This window comes from Corvus kubaryi, unplaced genomic scaffold, assembly GCF_017639235.1.
Source record: "Corvus kubaryi isolate FWS band 111438036 unplaced genomic scaffold, C.kubaryi_AGA036_p1.0 46793, whole genome shotgun sequence".
In the NCBI taxonomy this organism is placed as follows: Eukaryota; Metazoa; Chordata; class Aves; order Passeriformes; family Corvidae; genus Corvus; species Corvus kubaryi.
The window spans coordinates 1-13,608 of NW_024581305.1; the positions used below are offsets into that span (position 1 = coordinate 1).

General features: G+C 68.7%; 2 protein-coding genes across 2 annotated transcripts; both read right to left on the reverse strand.

Moving 5' to 3' along the window:
• Positions 1-6: 6 nt before the first annotated feature.
• Positions 7-1,426, reverse strand: LOC121672280 (perilipin-3-like; the record flags this gene model as incomplete). Its single annotated transcript, XM_042044879.1, has 3 exons — positions 1,327-1,426; positions 339-400; positions 7-263 (listed from the first exon to the last, which is right to left on the reverse strand). Coding segments are annotated over exons 2-3 (308 nt in total), but the record flags the coding sequence as incomplete, so codon positions are not given.
• A 1,242-nt stretch (positions 1,427-2,668) lies between these two features.
• On the reverse strand, positions 2,669-11,681 carry LOC121672281 (semaphorin-6B-like). The gene is made up of 17 exons (XM_042044880.1): positions 11,552-11,681; positions 9,538-9,686; positions 9,033-9,162; positions 8,678-8,738; positions 8,495-8,557; positions 8,060-8,161; positions 7,747-7,837; positions 7,553-7,672; positions 7,375-7,463; positions 7,009-7,226; positions 6,458-6,589; positions 6,204-6,353; positions 5,505-5,699; positions 5,129-5,269; positions 4,824-4,901; positions 4,594-4,652; positions 2,669-4,516 (listed from the first exon to the last, which is right to left on the reverse strand). The coding sequence occupies exons 1-17, from the start codon at positions 11,638-11,640 to the stop codon at positions 3,543-3,545; spliced, it is 2,841 nt and encodes a 946-aa protein (XP_041900814.1). The 5' UTR covers positions 11,641-11,681; the 3' UTR covers positions 2,669-3,542.
• Between the last annotated feature and the right edge of the window lie 1,927 nt (positions 11,682-13,608).

Consider the following 13,608-nt stretch of genomic DNA (forward strand, 5'->3'; position numbering starts at 1 on the left):
AAGAGCTCTGTGAGAGCAGTTTTGGGGTCCCCCAGCCCCCGTGGGGTGCTGTCCCCCCGGCACTCACTCTGGGGCTCCAGCCGGGTGAGGAGGGGCTGGGCCCCGCTCACTGCTGCTGCTGTCAGCGTCTTCACCCCCTTCTCGGCGGCGTCGCAGACGGAGCGCACGTACGGGTGGCTCTCCTTGGTGCAGGCGTAGGCCGAGGCCACGGCCCCGCAGGCAGAGCTCACCAGGGCCAGGTTGGCCACGCGGCTCACCACGCTCTGGGAGGGGGGGGACAGTAAGATGGGGTCCTCAGAGCCACCCGCAACCCCCCTGAACCCTCTGTGCACCCCTACCTGCACCTCCGGCCCGGCCTCTGCCGGCACCGCGGCGTTTTCGGCTGACATGGCAGCGGCGGCTGCAGCAGGGAGAGATTTCGGGGTGCCATGAGTGGGTGAGACCGGTGGGGACCCCCTGGGGGATGAGACCCCCCAGCACCTCCCAGCCCCTGCTCCCTGAGGGCTGGGAGCCACCAACTCAGGAGTGGGAGCGGCTGGTGGGTTCTGAGGGGCTCACGGGGGTGAAAGGGGCTTTAGGATGGGCTTGCCCTTCTCCCCTGCCAGGATGTGCTGGGACTGGGTCCCCTCAACCCCTCTTGGGTCCCCCCAACCCCTCCCAGATCCCCACACCCCCTTTTGGGGCCAGGGAGGGGTTTTTGGGTGATTCAGCCGAAGCCAGACTGGATTTGTCTGTCGCAATCCCGCGCTGGGGACGTGCCGCCCGGCACCGCCGCCTCGGCCGGGGCAGCCCCCGGACCCCCGCAGGGAGCCGAGCCGCGGCAGCCGCCCCTAGCCCCCAGCAGACCCCCTTGGCCCCGCAGCCCCCCTGGCCCCCAGCAGCCCCCCTGGCCCCCAGCAGCCCTCCTGGCCCCCGGCAGCCCCCCCTGGCCCCGCAGCCCCCCCTGGCCCCCGGCAGCCCCTCTGCCCTTTGGGGTCGCCCGTGGCACCCCCGGCCTGGCTCCGTGCTCTGCGGGGGACGAGTTCTGGGGGCATTCGCGGGGGCTTCAGGCAGGTCACTTGGGGGGGACGGGTTCCCTCGGGACCCTGGGTGTGTTCCCTTGAGTTTCTAGGGGTGTCCCTCTGGTGTCCCTGGGGTGTTCCGGGGACCTCGGGACCCCCGACCTCCCCCGGACCCCACGGAGCCCCCCGGGGACCTCCGGACTTCCCCCGGGACCACCTGGAGCCCCCCTGGAGCCCTTCTGGAGCCCTTCTGGAGCCCCTCGGGACGCCCCCGGCCCCATTTCCCACCCTCCCGCTCCCGCCAAGCCCCGGGCACGGTACTCACGGGGGTGGGGGTGGGGTTCTGCCGCGACCCCCGGCCGAGACCGCGACCCCCGAGCCCCGCCCAGCGGGGGACGTGAGGGCGGCGGGAGCCAATCAGCGAAGGGGCGGGGCCGGGTCTCCGCCAATGATGAGAGAGGGGCGGGTCCGGGGGCGTGGCTTGGGGCTCGGGGCGCGATCGTCGCGGGGCTCCGGGGGCAGCGGCGGGGACAGGAACGGCCCGGGGACAGCCCGGGGACAGCCCGGGGACAGGAACGGCCCGGGGACAGGAACGGCCCGGGGACGGCCCGGGGACGGCCCGGGGACAGCCCGGGGACAGGAACGGCCCGGGGACAGAAACGGCCCGGGGACGGCCCGGGGACAGCCCGGGGACAGAAACGGCCCGGGGACAGAAACGGCCCGGGGACAGCCCAGGGACAGCCCGGGGACAGGAACGGCCCGGGGACAGCGACGAGGACTGCGGCGGGGACAGGAACGACGCGGGGACAGCGGCGGGGACAGCCCGGCCCGGGCGGCGGACAGGAACAGCCCGGTCCCCTTGCCACGTGTCCCCGCGCCGAGGAACCGGTGTTCCACCCCCGCTCCAGGTGTCTCCACCCCAGTTATCCCCACCCCAGGTGTCCCCACCCCAGGTGTCCCCTTGCCACGTGTCCCTTTGCCCCACCTCAAGACACTCAGTGGCCGCTGTCCCCACACTCTCCAAGTGTCCCCATCCCAGGTGAACCAATTCCAAGAGACCCGATGGCCGCCAGCCCAGGTGTCTCCACGCCAGATGTACCCACCCCTGGTGTCCCCACGCCAAGGACCCCAATGATTGGCGTCCCCAACCCCAAGGAGCCCAATGCCGGGTGTCCCCACGCCACGTATCGCCGCATCAAGTGTCCCTTTGCCAGAAGTCCCCCCCCCAGCTGTTCCCGTGCCACCAGAGACACTCAGGGCGCCAGGTGTCCCCCAGCCCCTGCAGGTGCTCAGACCAGGGGACAGCAATGCCTGAGGGGGGCAGTGGGGGGTGGGTGACCCCCGTGGGTGGCCTCGTGGGGCACGAGATGGCCGGGAAAGGGGAGGCAGGTGTGGGGTGGCACGGGCAGGGACACAGTGCCGGCGCTGCTTCAACCCAGGGGAATTCGTGGGGAAAGCGGGATAGGGACCCTCGAGGCGTCGGGACGGGGGGCGGGTGCGTGGGGAGGGGCCGAGCACGGGTGGGTGCGGGGGTGTGCGCGCTGGGCTGTGCGTGTGCCCACGGCGGGGGTGTGACCCTGTGGCCCCCCAGCCCTGTGGCCCCCAGCCCTGTGTCCCCCCGGCCGGTCCCGGCTCCCGGGGGTGGTCAAGAAGGTGCCGAGGCGGCGGCGGGGGAGTCGCCTCCGGTAACCGGGTGTTTATTGGGGCCGCGGGGTACAGCCCGCGGGCGGCCGCATGCATGGCCGCTGGGGGGGGGGGCTCTCGCCGCCCCCTGCCCTATTTACAGCCTGCCACCCCCTGGGGACCTGCCAGACCCCGGGGACCTGCCACTCCCCCGCGACACGCCACCCCGGGTGGGCGCCGGGCAGGGGTGGCACCGAAAGGGCACCCTTTGCCAGCAGAGAGTGGGTTCGGTGGGGACCCCCCAGCGGTGCCCCCCCACCACGGCTGTGCTTTCCAGGAGGGGGTGCCTGGGGGAAAGATGGGCAACCCCCAGGCTGGCACTGGGAAGGGGTTGACCCCAGACTGGGGGTGGGAGTGTACGCCATCCCCAGATAACGCCACATTCGGGGGGCTCCCAGCCCCCCGCGCCCAAAATGTTCACCAGGTTCCATCACCACAACCAGTGCACCCCTGGCCGGGTGTCCCCAGGGGGCTGGCAGCACCCAAAAGCCCCCCGGGTGCCACTGACGGGCTGGGGGGCACAGCCCGGTGCCCGTGTCCGTGTGTCCATCCTGCTGCCTCCCAGGGATCCCCCTCCCAGGGTGCCGCGGGCCCTGGGTCCAGCCTGGGGAGGGGACACGGTGGACGGCCCCCCCCGGCATATGGGACAAAACAGCCGGAGCGCGGGGCACTGCCCCACGCCAGCCGGGACACCCCCAAACCCTATCCGGGGGCACCCAGGGGGTGCCTGTCTCCCCCTCACCCATGCAGCACCTCACCCCATGCCCGCGGCGCCTGGCCGGCCACCCCTCCCTGTCCCCAGGGAGCCGGGGGCCCCCTTCAGTGTCCTGGCGAGGGGGACGCACACAGGGTGGGACCCTATTTTCCCGAGGGAGTCCGCTCCACGCCGTAGCGCAGGAGGTGGTGCAGGTCCGTCAGCGGCCGCGGGGTTCCCGGTGCCCGCGCTGCCCGGGCTGCGGTCCCGTGCCGCCCGTAGCCGCCCGCCGCCGCCTCGCCGCTGTTGAACGTGTGGTTCCTCTTGAGGTGGGCGCCGGGGCGGCCCGTGCCGTTGTTGGCGTTGAAGTTCAGCTGCTCGGGGTGCCAGGGCGGACCCTCGGTAAAGTCTCCGCCCTCCCCGCTGGGTGCCGAGACCACCCGCCGGCGCTCGGGGCTGGGGTGCGGCGTCCCGCCGAAGTCGCCGTAGGAGCTGCGGGGTGGGCGGCGGGCGCCGGCGGGTGGGTGCTGCCGGGTGCGGGGACCCTCCTGAGGGTCCCGACCCCAATGCCCGTCACCTGAGGAGTCGCTGAGTTCGGCCTCCAGCTCCTGGTCCACCAGGATGGCGTGGCAGGAGAGGGGGATGCCCCGCGGCGGGCGGCCGGAGCCGCCGTGCCCCCGCCCGGCGCCCGCGGGGCCGGAGCCTCCAGGGTCCCGCAAAGCCGCGTTGATGATGTTGTGACTCTGCTCCCAGGTGCAGTTTTGGAGGGCGCCGGGGCAGCGTTTCTGCTGCAGCGGGGTCTGCTCCGGCGTGGGCAGCACCCCCGAGTCCAGGTCGTGTTGGGTGACCTTGCCCAGCTCCTTGGGCCACCCGTTGGGCATGAGCGGGGCCAGCAAGGCGCCGCGCGCCCGCCGCTCGCCCAGGCGGCTGACGCTCACCACCGACTCACTGTGCGCCAGGATCGTCTCCTTGTCCTTGCGCCGCGCCAGCTCCTTGCGGTCCCGGTGCCCGATGAACCAGCACACGCTGAAGCCGGAGATGACGGCGCCGATGACGAAGGCGGCGACGGAGGAGATCACCAGGAGGTTCACCGACACCAGCCCGTCCGGCTCGTCCACGAAGCTCTCCGTCACCAGCCCTGGGGTTGGGGACACGTCAGGGGACCTGCGGCTGCCACTGCAGCATCCCCGAGCCCGGTCCCGGCCCCGCACTCACCCTCGCACTCGCCCAGGTGGGATGTGCTGCCGCCGGCGATGTCCTGCTCGAAGGCCACCCTGGGGGTGCAAAGGGGGGGTCAGTGGGTCCCTAATGGCCTGGCAGGGTCTCCCAGCTCCCTTCAGCGAGCAATGAGTTTGTTGGGGCTCAGCAACTGGGGGCTACAGGAGCCGGTGCTCTCTGGGGACCCCACTGTTCCTGCCAGTGTCCCCCAGGCCTGGCAGCGTTACCTGGGACTGGGCTCCAGGAAGACGCAGGAGCCCTCGGTTGTCCAGCCGCAGTAGGGATCCCGGCTCCCCAGGCAGTTCCTGGCAGGGGGCAGAGATGTCGGGGTCAGCTCTGATGGGGGGACACAACACCCCGACCCCCATGGCACCGTGTTGTGCCTCAGTTTCCCCAGCCATGCTCCCAGCCGTGCTGAGCCCTGTCCAGCCGGATCCCAGCACAGGGTGAATTCCTGGGACGTGAGGTTATGCAGACCCCCCACTCCTTGCACAGCCCCCACCAGCGAGCCCTGCCCACCCCAGGCACTCACTTCATGCAGCCCGAGTGCTGCTGGCAGCGAGCCACGGGCACCCTGGCCACGCACGGGGGGAAGGCCAGCAGCAGGGACCCCGCTGCCTTGTCCAGCTCCAGCCCCAGGAGCCGTCGCTCGTCCTCCGTGTCCCGGCCACACCTGGGGACAGGGCAGAGCTCAGCATAGCCTCAGCCCTGGTCCACAGGGCCCTCCACAGAGCCTGTCCTAGTCCAGAGGAGATTTTCTCATCCATTCCCTCCACCCTTGCATCCCCCTGACCCATCCTCTCCATCCATCCATCCATCCATCCATCCATCCATCCATCCATCCGTCTGAGCAGCCCACCCACGCCTTTTATCACCCCCTCTCCCCCCTCTGGCACCCTGGAACTCACCTCCCAGGCTGGTAGGTCTCAAACTCCTCCAGGAAGACGCTCTGGCTGCCAGGGGCGGTGGGCACGGGGCTGCTGGTGGCATTGGGCAGGATGAGGACCTTGAGTATGGTGCCGGTGCTGGAGCCCAGGAACACCACGGTGTGGTTGCCCCACGGCCCCGCTGCGTTGTCCACCACGATCTTGCGGAGCTGGTACCTGAGTGGGGGAAGGGAGAAGCGTTGGGGTGTGGGAGAGTCCCGGTGTCCCCAGGGAGGGGGGAACTGGGGCAGGGTGAGGGGACCCAGCCCCACAACCCCATCTCCATGTCCTCATCCCCAGCCCTACGTCCCCAGGTCCAGCCCCACAACCCTGTCCCCATCCCCACCCCCCATCCCCATGTCCCCATTCCCATTCCGTGTCCCTGTCCCCGTCCCTGCTCACGCCCCAGCTGCCCTGCCGGCAGGAGGCTGAGGCCCGAGAGTGCCGCTTGATTAATTCCCCATCAAGCAGCAATTAAGGCAGATTTAATTAGGACGAGACAATCCTGACTGCAAAGTGTATGAGATTTATCAGCTCTCCCAGTGCTCCCAGTGCTCCCAGTGCTGGCACAAGCATGGAAAGGCAGCACGGGAGGCTCTGGCCAGCACCTCCAGCCCCTCCCAGCCCCTCCCAGCCCTCCCAGTGCCCCCCAGTGCCCCCTCAGCCCCCCCGGGCACCCACCGGGTCATGGTGCGGAGGATCCAGGGGGCGTTGCCCAGGGCCGGCACCGCCTCGTCCATCAGCGGGTGCGTCTTGACGAAGTTGAGGATCTCGTCGGGGAAGGCGCTGGAGGAGTTGTAGCGCATCCCCGGGGACGCGCAGCACCCGGGCCTGCAGCCAGGGCACGGCTCAGTGGCGCTGTCCCCAGCCTGTCCCCAGCCGTGCTGGTACTGGCCGTGGTTATCATCACCCCTGTCCCCACCCCTGCCCCTCACCGTGGCTTTGGCACCATGTCCTCGGGCACAGGTGTCCAGATGGACTCGGGTGACTTCTGCTCCCTGAACCGTCCCTCGAAGACCGCGGCCACTTGGGCCATGTCGAAGGCGCAGACGGCGGAGCCGGGAATGCTGTGGGGACACGGCTGTGGGGTGAACGCAGGGAGGCCCCAGGGAGTGCGAGGGGCCCAGCAGATCCCAAAAGGAAACAAGTCCAGATCCTGTACAGGACCCAGCCAGACCCATCCCACCACTCATCCCAGATCCCGCTCTGGATCCAGCCTGGATTCCACCCAGATCCCAGCTGGCATCCAGCTCAGATCCCACTGAGGAACCAGCCCAGATCATCCCTGATTGCTCACATCCCAGCTGGTCCCCAGCCCCACATCCCCATTCCCAACCCCGTGTCCCTGCTCCCAGCCCCACACGCCTGTCTCCAGCCCCATATCCTCATCCCCAGCCTAACCCCCACATCCCCCATGGGCACTGAGGCACATTTTGGGACCCCATCCCAGCCCCGAGGGTCTGGGCAGGGCACAAGAGGCTCTGACCTGTTGGCAGGCGTGGAGAACACGGCCAGGACCACGGGGCGCCCGTCCAGCTCCAGGATGTCGGTCACGGCTTGGATGACATTGAAGTAGAAGTGGGAATCGCCCGGCACGGAGCAGTTGAGCCGGGCCTTGAGGAAGGATGTCCACTGCTTCTCCAGCACCCGCTGCGAGCCCCCCATGTCGTTCTTGCACACCCGGGCCACCCGTGACACCACCACCTGCGGGGAGGACACCCGTCACCACCCTACCCCAGTGGCCGTCCCTGTGTCCCTGTCCCCACCCCGGGTGTCCCTGTGGGCATCACAGAATGGTTTGGGTTGGAAGGGAGCTTAAGGATCATCCACTTCCCGGTGGGAGGTGTCCCACCTTCTCCAGGTAGTTGAACTCCATGGCGATCTCCCGGAAGAAGAAGTAGACGTGGCTCCTCCATTCCACGGCGTGCACGAAGTAGGGCTCTGTGGGGACAGCGGGGTCAGGGATGGCCCAGGGTGGGGCCACAGGGGACGTGTGCCATGTCCTGGCACGGCCCAGGGTGGGGACACACCTTTGAACCACTTGGAGTCATGTTTGACGGTGCGCAGGGTCGGGCTGTCCCCCAGGCTGCGGTAGATGACGGCGTCGATGGCCAGGAAATCTGTCACCGTGGCGGTGAAGAGCATCCCCCCTGCGTGGGACAGGGGTGTCAGCGGGGCTGGGGGATGCGGTGCCTGCAGTGACACCGGCAGTGCCACCACTGACCTGTGAACAGGGCCACGTTGGCGTGCTTGGGGTCATAGGGACACCGGGCCATGCCGCTGATGTTGTCCCCGACGGGCTCCAGCGTGTCCATCTAGAGCGGGTGAGAGGGGGGCGTGAGGACACACCCGGGAATGGGGGGGACCCGGGGGTCCCCATCCTGGGGGGGGCTCAGGGTTGAAGGTGTTGATGCTGCAGACCCTTCCCATGGGTGCCCCCTCCTGTCTTCACCCCAAAACCCCTTCCCATTGGTGTCCCCTCCTTCCTTGGCCCCAAGCCCCCCTCCCAAATGGGGACCCCTGCCGGGGGAGCTCACGCTGTAGTTGGCGCAGACGGGGTTGAAGGCGTTGGTGCCACAGACGAAGAGGAGGCTCTCGTTCCGCACCAGCAGCACCTTGACGAAATTTCGGCACTCTGCCTGCGCCGGGAGAGGGGACCGTCACCTCAGCACCCCAAAACCCCCCTCACCTCATCCCACCCCACCCAGGCCCCATCACTGTGAGGGGATGGCCTGGGAGGGCTGTTCTCACCCCAGAACTGCATTTATGGGAGCTGGGAATGGGATTTCTGGCCCCCAAATAATTAATTACAAACCCAATTAGCCAAGCAGCCAATAAATCAGAGATACAACCGCTTCCAGGGAGTGGGGGGTGACACTGGGGACGGGACAGGGTGGCCTTGTTGGGGTGACAGAGGGTGCTCAGTCCCCACCCGGGGGTCCCCATGGGGCGCGGGCCCCTCCAGCCTGTACCTCGTGCTTGCCCTTCATCCGGCAGATGCTGATGTCGTGCTGGTTCGAGCGCCACGTCAGCTTCTGGAGGGGGGAAACCAGTGTGGGGACAGGGAGTAGACAACAGCACCCCCTGAGACTCCCCTGAGACCTCCCCAGATGTCCCTGACACCCCCGAAAGCCCCCGAGACCCCCAGCACTTACCCGGTGGTAGCGCATCTCAGCGGCCCCGCTGGGCTCCAGGCTGACCCGATAGACGTTGTCCCTGGGGAGGGGGACACGGGTGTCACCACCTCCCAGCTGGGATGTGGCCCCCCAGCAAGGCATGTTGGGGGTGCAGGACCCACCCCCACCCCCCCCGGGAAGGCTTGGGGATCTGGGCTGGACAATGAACATCACCGGGGCAACGAAAGTGACAATGAACCCCCCCCAAATACCCCGTGGCAGAGCTTGGAGTGCCCCGAGCAGGTAGTGGGGTTCTCCCCAGGAAAGAGCGGTGGGATGGCTGTGGGGTGCCCATCCCGGTGGAGGGGAAGCTTTGGGGTGCCGGGGTTCAGACCTTTCCCCGATGAAGAGGGTCCGGTTGACCTTGAGGATGCGCTGGATGTTGAGGCGCTGGGTGCCCCCTCCCTCGGGGCCCCCCGGGCGGGCGGTGCCGTGGCCCACGAACACCGGGTAGTGCTTCACATCTGGGGGGACACGGGGGTCACACGGGGCCGGGCACCCCCGCACAGCCCAGGTGACCCCCCACACCCAGCCTGCCCAGGGAGGCACCTCCCTCCTGCCTTCAGCCCGAAATCCTCTCCCATGGGTGTCCCCCGCCTGCCTTCACCCCTAATCACCCTAAAACCCCTAAACCCCTTCCATAGGTACCCCCCAAAGTAACCCAAACCCCAGCCCTGCCCACGGGCGGTCCCATCGTATCTTCATTCCAAAATCCTCCCACGGGTGTCCCCTCCTGCCTTCACCCCATATCCCCCCAAGCCCCTGTCCATGCCAAGCCGTGCCTCCCCCCGTGCCCCCGTGCAGCACCCCGACCCCCCAGCCCCGGGGGGGGCACTCACAGTCCGGGGGGGCCACGGCGATGGGGCCGGGCTCCTCGGGGAAGGTGCCCCTCGCCGTCCTCTCGGCCGCCAGCAGCAGCAGCAGCACCAGGGGCACGCGGGGTGGGGGTCCCATGGTGGCCCCCGCCCTGGGTGGGCACCCACCGCACCTGCGGGCACGGGCAGAGCTGGGAGGGGTGGCACTCACCTGGGTGCCGGGGTCCCCCCCCGGGGCACCCCAAACCCTCAGGGGTCTCTGGGGCTCTCTGGGCGTTGGTGCCGGGGGCGAGGGGCCACCACAGGGGGTGGCTGAGGGGATCTTGGGGTGTGACTGGACCCCAGCTGGGGCCGTACTGGTTTGTCACCAGCAGCACGTGGGGAAGCCATTGCTGGTGACATGGCAGGGCTGGGGACTTGGGGACAGGAGGATGAGGACACATGGACAGAGGGACAGGGGGACATGGGGACAAGAGGGAAGCCGGACTGGCTCTTCCCCCTCCCAAAATGCCACCGGGATGTCTTGGAAAATCGCCGGGGACACATCACAGTGTCACAGCACTTCCCATCCAGACAGCCCCAGTGCCACCGCCACTGTCCCCCCATCGCGCTGGGCCGCCATCCCCACCCTGTCCCCCGTCCCCGAGGGGCTGAGGCCGGGCTGGGTAATTAGCAACCGGGCAGGGAATTAATTGATCATTAATTCCATGGGAGCAGGGAGCGGGGGCGATCGAAGCGGCGCCCTCCTCCCCCCCGGGGACCGAGGACGGGTGACATTGTGGGGGGCTGGGGGTCAGGGAGCCTGGACGGTGCCAGCGCGGGGACTCGTCCCCAGCCCCTCTGTGGTGACACCGGCCCCGAGTGAGACCCGGCACTGTCCCCAGCCCGGTCCCCTCTGCGGTGCCACAGGCCCCGGGGCAGGAGGTGACCCCAGTAGGACCTGACCCTGGTGTCACAGCCCCTGGGGACAACTGACCCCATCCCCAGGGTGTCACAACCCCTGGGACACCCAACCATGTCCCTGCAATCTCAGGGACATCCAAACCTGTCCCCACAGTGCCACAGCTCCCAGTGACACCCAGCTTTGTCCCCATGGTGTCCCCAACAAGCAGGAAATGAGCTGTTTCTGTCCGGTTTGTCACACAGCAGCACCCGAAAGCCACCAAATTTAACGTTCCCAAGCGCCGGAGGGAGGAAGGGAGGACCCCAAAAAGCCACCCCAGGGAAGGGCTCAGTGTCTATCGGCCACCTGAGAATCCACCCGCGCGGGGGGAGTTTGGGGGCCGGGGGCGCCTCGGGCGCCTGAAACCCCGAGCGGGGGGTCCGGTGTCACCGTCACCAGCCTGTGTGGTGACAGCGAGCGGGCGCAGGGTAACCGGAGCCTGCGGCGCCATAAATGCCAGCGATTGTGCGGGAAAAGAAAAGGCAGCGGGAAGAGGAGGGCACGGGGAGGAGGGGGCACGGCGGGGAGGGGGACACGGCAGCAGCGGGGTGACAAACAGGGACCCATTCACGGCGGTGGAGGAGCAGAGGGGACGGTCACTGTGCATGTCCCCAGCGTGGCTGGGGGGAAACTGAGGCAGCGGGTGGGGACAGGGGGATGTGCCGGGAACGAGGGGAGTCTCCACTTGGATATCTCCGACACGGAGCGGGTGAACAGCCCCGGGCATGTCCGTTGTCGCTGTCCCTGCTCCGTGCCTCAGTTTCCCCATCCCCCAGCACGCTCAGCCCTCCCCCCGCATGCACAAAGCTTTGGGGGGCGGGGGGAGCTGCTGGACTTCCCACTTCCCCCCCCCCCCAATATCCCCCCCCCCCGCGGCAGGGGGGGAGGGGCAGGAAGGGGGGGCAGCCCCCCAGAGTTCCTCCTCTCGCTGCAATTCCCGGGAGCTCCGATCGCAGGGAGACCTCCCTGATCCCACAGAGCGGGTGTCCCTGCTGGGGGGGGGTCACTCTGCCCCCCTTCCCTTCCCGTCCCTTCCCGGGGCTGGGAGTCCTTCCCCGCGGCATCTGCCCCCCGCCCGCGCCTCGCTCTGCCCACCTGAGCTGCTCCGGCCGCCTCCGCCGCTGCTCCTGTGTCACCGCTGTCCCTTCCGCTCGCAGGGGGGGTCCCGGCCGCGCGGGTCCCATAGCTGGGGGGGGGGCCCCCCCCCCCGGGGGGTCCCCCCCGTTCCAGGACGCCCCGGCGGCGCTGGGGGCTCCGGCGTCCCGAGAGCGGCTCAGCTGTCACCTCACCCCCCCCGCGACCCCCAGGGGAGGGGGGCCCGTGCCCCCCGCCCGCGCCAGGTGGGAAGGTAGGGTTGATGTCACCGTAACCGGAGCCACCAACCCCCCCCCTCACCCCGGCAGCTGTCACCGCAGCCGGGGACCCGGGGGGGGGGCACCCATGGGACCCCTCGAGCGGCACCGCGGCGTCCCCACGGGAAAGCACCCGCATGAACCTACCGGTGGGACCCCCTGGACACACAGCGGGGACAGGGGGACAGCGGGGTCCCCCCCCAGCCTCATCGGGTCCCCCATCCTCATAAACCCGTTCGAAAGACAATGGGAAAGAGGGGGGCACCGGGAGAGGCGGGGACACACCGGGAATGGGGGTGACACCAAGAAGGGAGGGAGACCAGGAAAGGGGGACACACACCGGGAAATAGGGGGGGCAGTGGGAAAGGGGGGACACTGGGAGGGGGGACACGCTGAGGAATGGGGGGGACACTGGGAAAGGCAGAGGACACCAACAATGAAATCCCTTAAAATACAACATTTTGGGAATACCCTCCCTGGTATTATCTCAATATCCACATCCCATTCCATCGGTCTAGTGCCGGATTTTGGGGTCATTTCCTTCAGAAGGCGCCCAACGCCAATAAACAATCAGTAATTAGATATGCTAAGGAGGCCTTTACACACCATGCACACCCCCCAGCCCCCCAAAATGTGGCCCCCGGTGCCCAGAGCATCCCTTGCTCGGTGGGGTCACACAGTGCCACCCCCATTGCCAACAGAGGGGTTTGGGGGTCACCAGCAGTGCCCCCCCACTGCCATGGGGACCCCCCCAATCCCAGCTGCTGCTGCCGCCGGGGCTGGGGAGCTGAGCCCCCCCCGGGTTTCCGTTCCGGGGCCGGTTCAGATGGCAGAGCCAGGAAGCAGCTGTCCCCACGGCGGGGACGGAGCAAATGTCACCCCGGCCACCTGGCACCGCGCGCTGGCCTTGTCCCTGTCCTGTCTCCTGCCGTGGGTCCCCCCTTTCCAAGCGGCACCTCCCGAGGGGCCGCAGGCAGCACCCCCAGAGCTGCGGAGGTGCCAAGAGGACGGGGGAACACCAGCACCGGCGGGGTCCCCGTGTGGGTGACAGGGACTGGGGGGTCACCGGCGTGGCGGGGGGGGGACACAGCACCCACCCTTTACCTTGGCGCTTCCACGGCCCCGCCGGCAGCTCAAATGTCCCCCCGGGCCTCCCGCTCCGGTTACCGGCTCCGCTTACAGCTGCCGTTTATAGCCCCGATCCCTGTCCCTTGTCCCTTGTCCCTTGTCCCCTCCCCATCGCCCACCGCCCCCCGGGTGGGGACACAGGCGTCCGAACCCCCCAGGACACCGCGAGCGACCAAGGGCGTCCGACCCCCGACACGGGCACCGGGGATGGTGGGCACCCCGCGGTCACCTTGGGTGGCTTTGTCACCCGCCGTGGGTGCCCAGGGTTGGCCCCAGTTGCTGGGTGCCCCTCGATACCCCCCGGGTGACACCCATGGGTGCCCCGGCACGTCCCTTCCAGCACGCCGGCGGTGCTGGTGGCCGGCCAGAGCCGCATGGTGATTTGCATATTAAATACAGGCTCATCTGCATATTAAGGACGGTTTCCTAGCGAGGACGATCACGCGTCACGCCGAAATAAACCCGGGGGGGGGGGGGACAGAGGGGGTCGCAGACGGAGCTCCGCGTCCCCCCAATTCACAGCCCTCGTCCCCTGTCCCCAGAGATGTGGCTGCCCTGTACCCCCAAATTCACAACCCTTGTCCCCTGTTGTCCCCCAGTTCGCAGCCTTTGCCCCCTTGTCCCCCGGGACAGGATCCTCCCGTCCTGCCGGTCTCCCCAAGCCACTCGTCC

Excerpts from the sequence above, each read along its gene's own strand:
- LOC121672281 (XM_042044880.1), bottom strand. The coding sequence starts at position 11,640 with ATGGGACCCGCGCGGCCGGGACCCCCCCTGCGAGCGGAAGGGACAGCG. Across the intron at positions 5,700-6,203 it reads ATCCTCCGCACCATGACCCG|GTACCAGCTCCGCAAGATCG; the intron begins GTGGGTGCCCGG and ends TCCCCCACTCAG. Across the intron at positions 4,517-4,593 it reads CCACCTGGGCGAGTGCGAGG|GGCTGGTGACGGAGAGCTTC; the intron begins GTGAGTGCGGGG and ends CCCCAACCCCAG.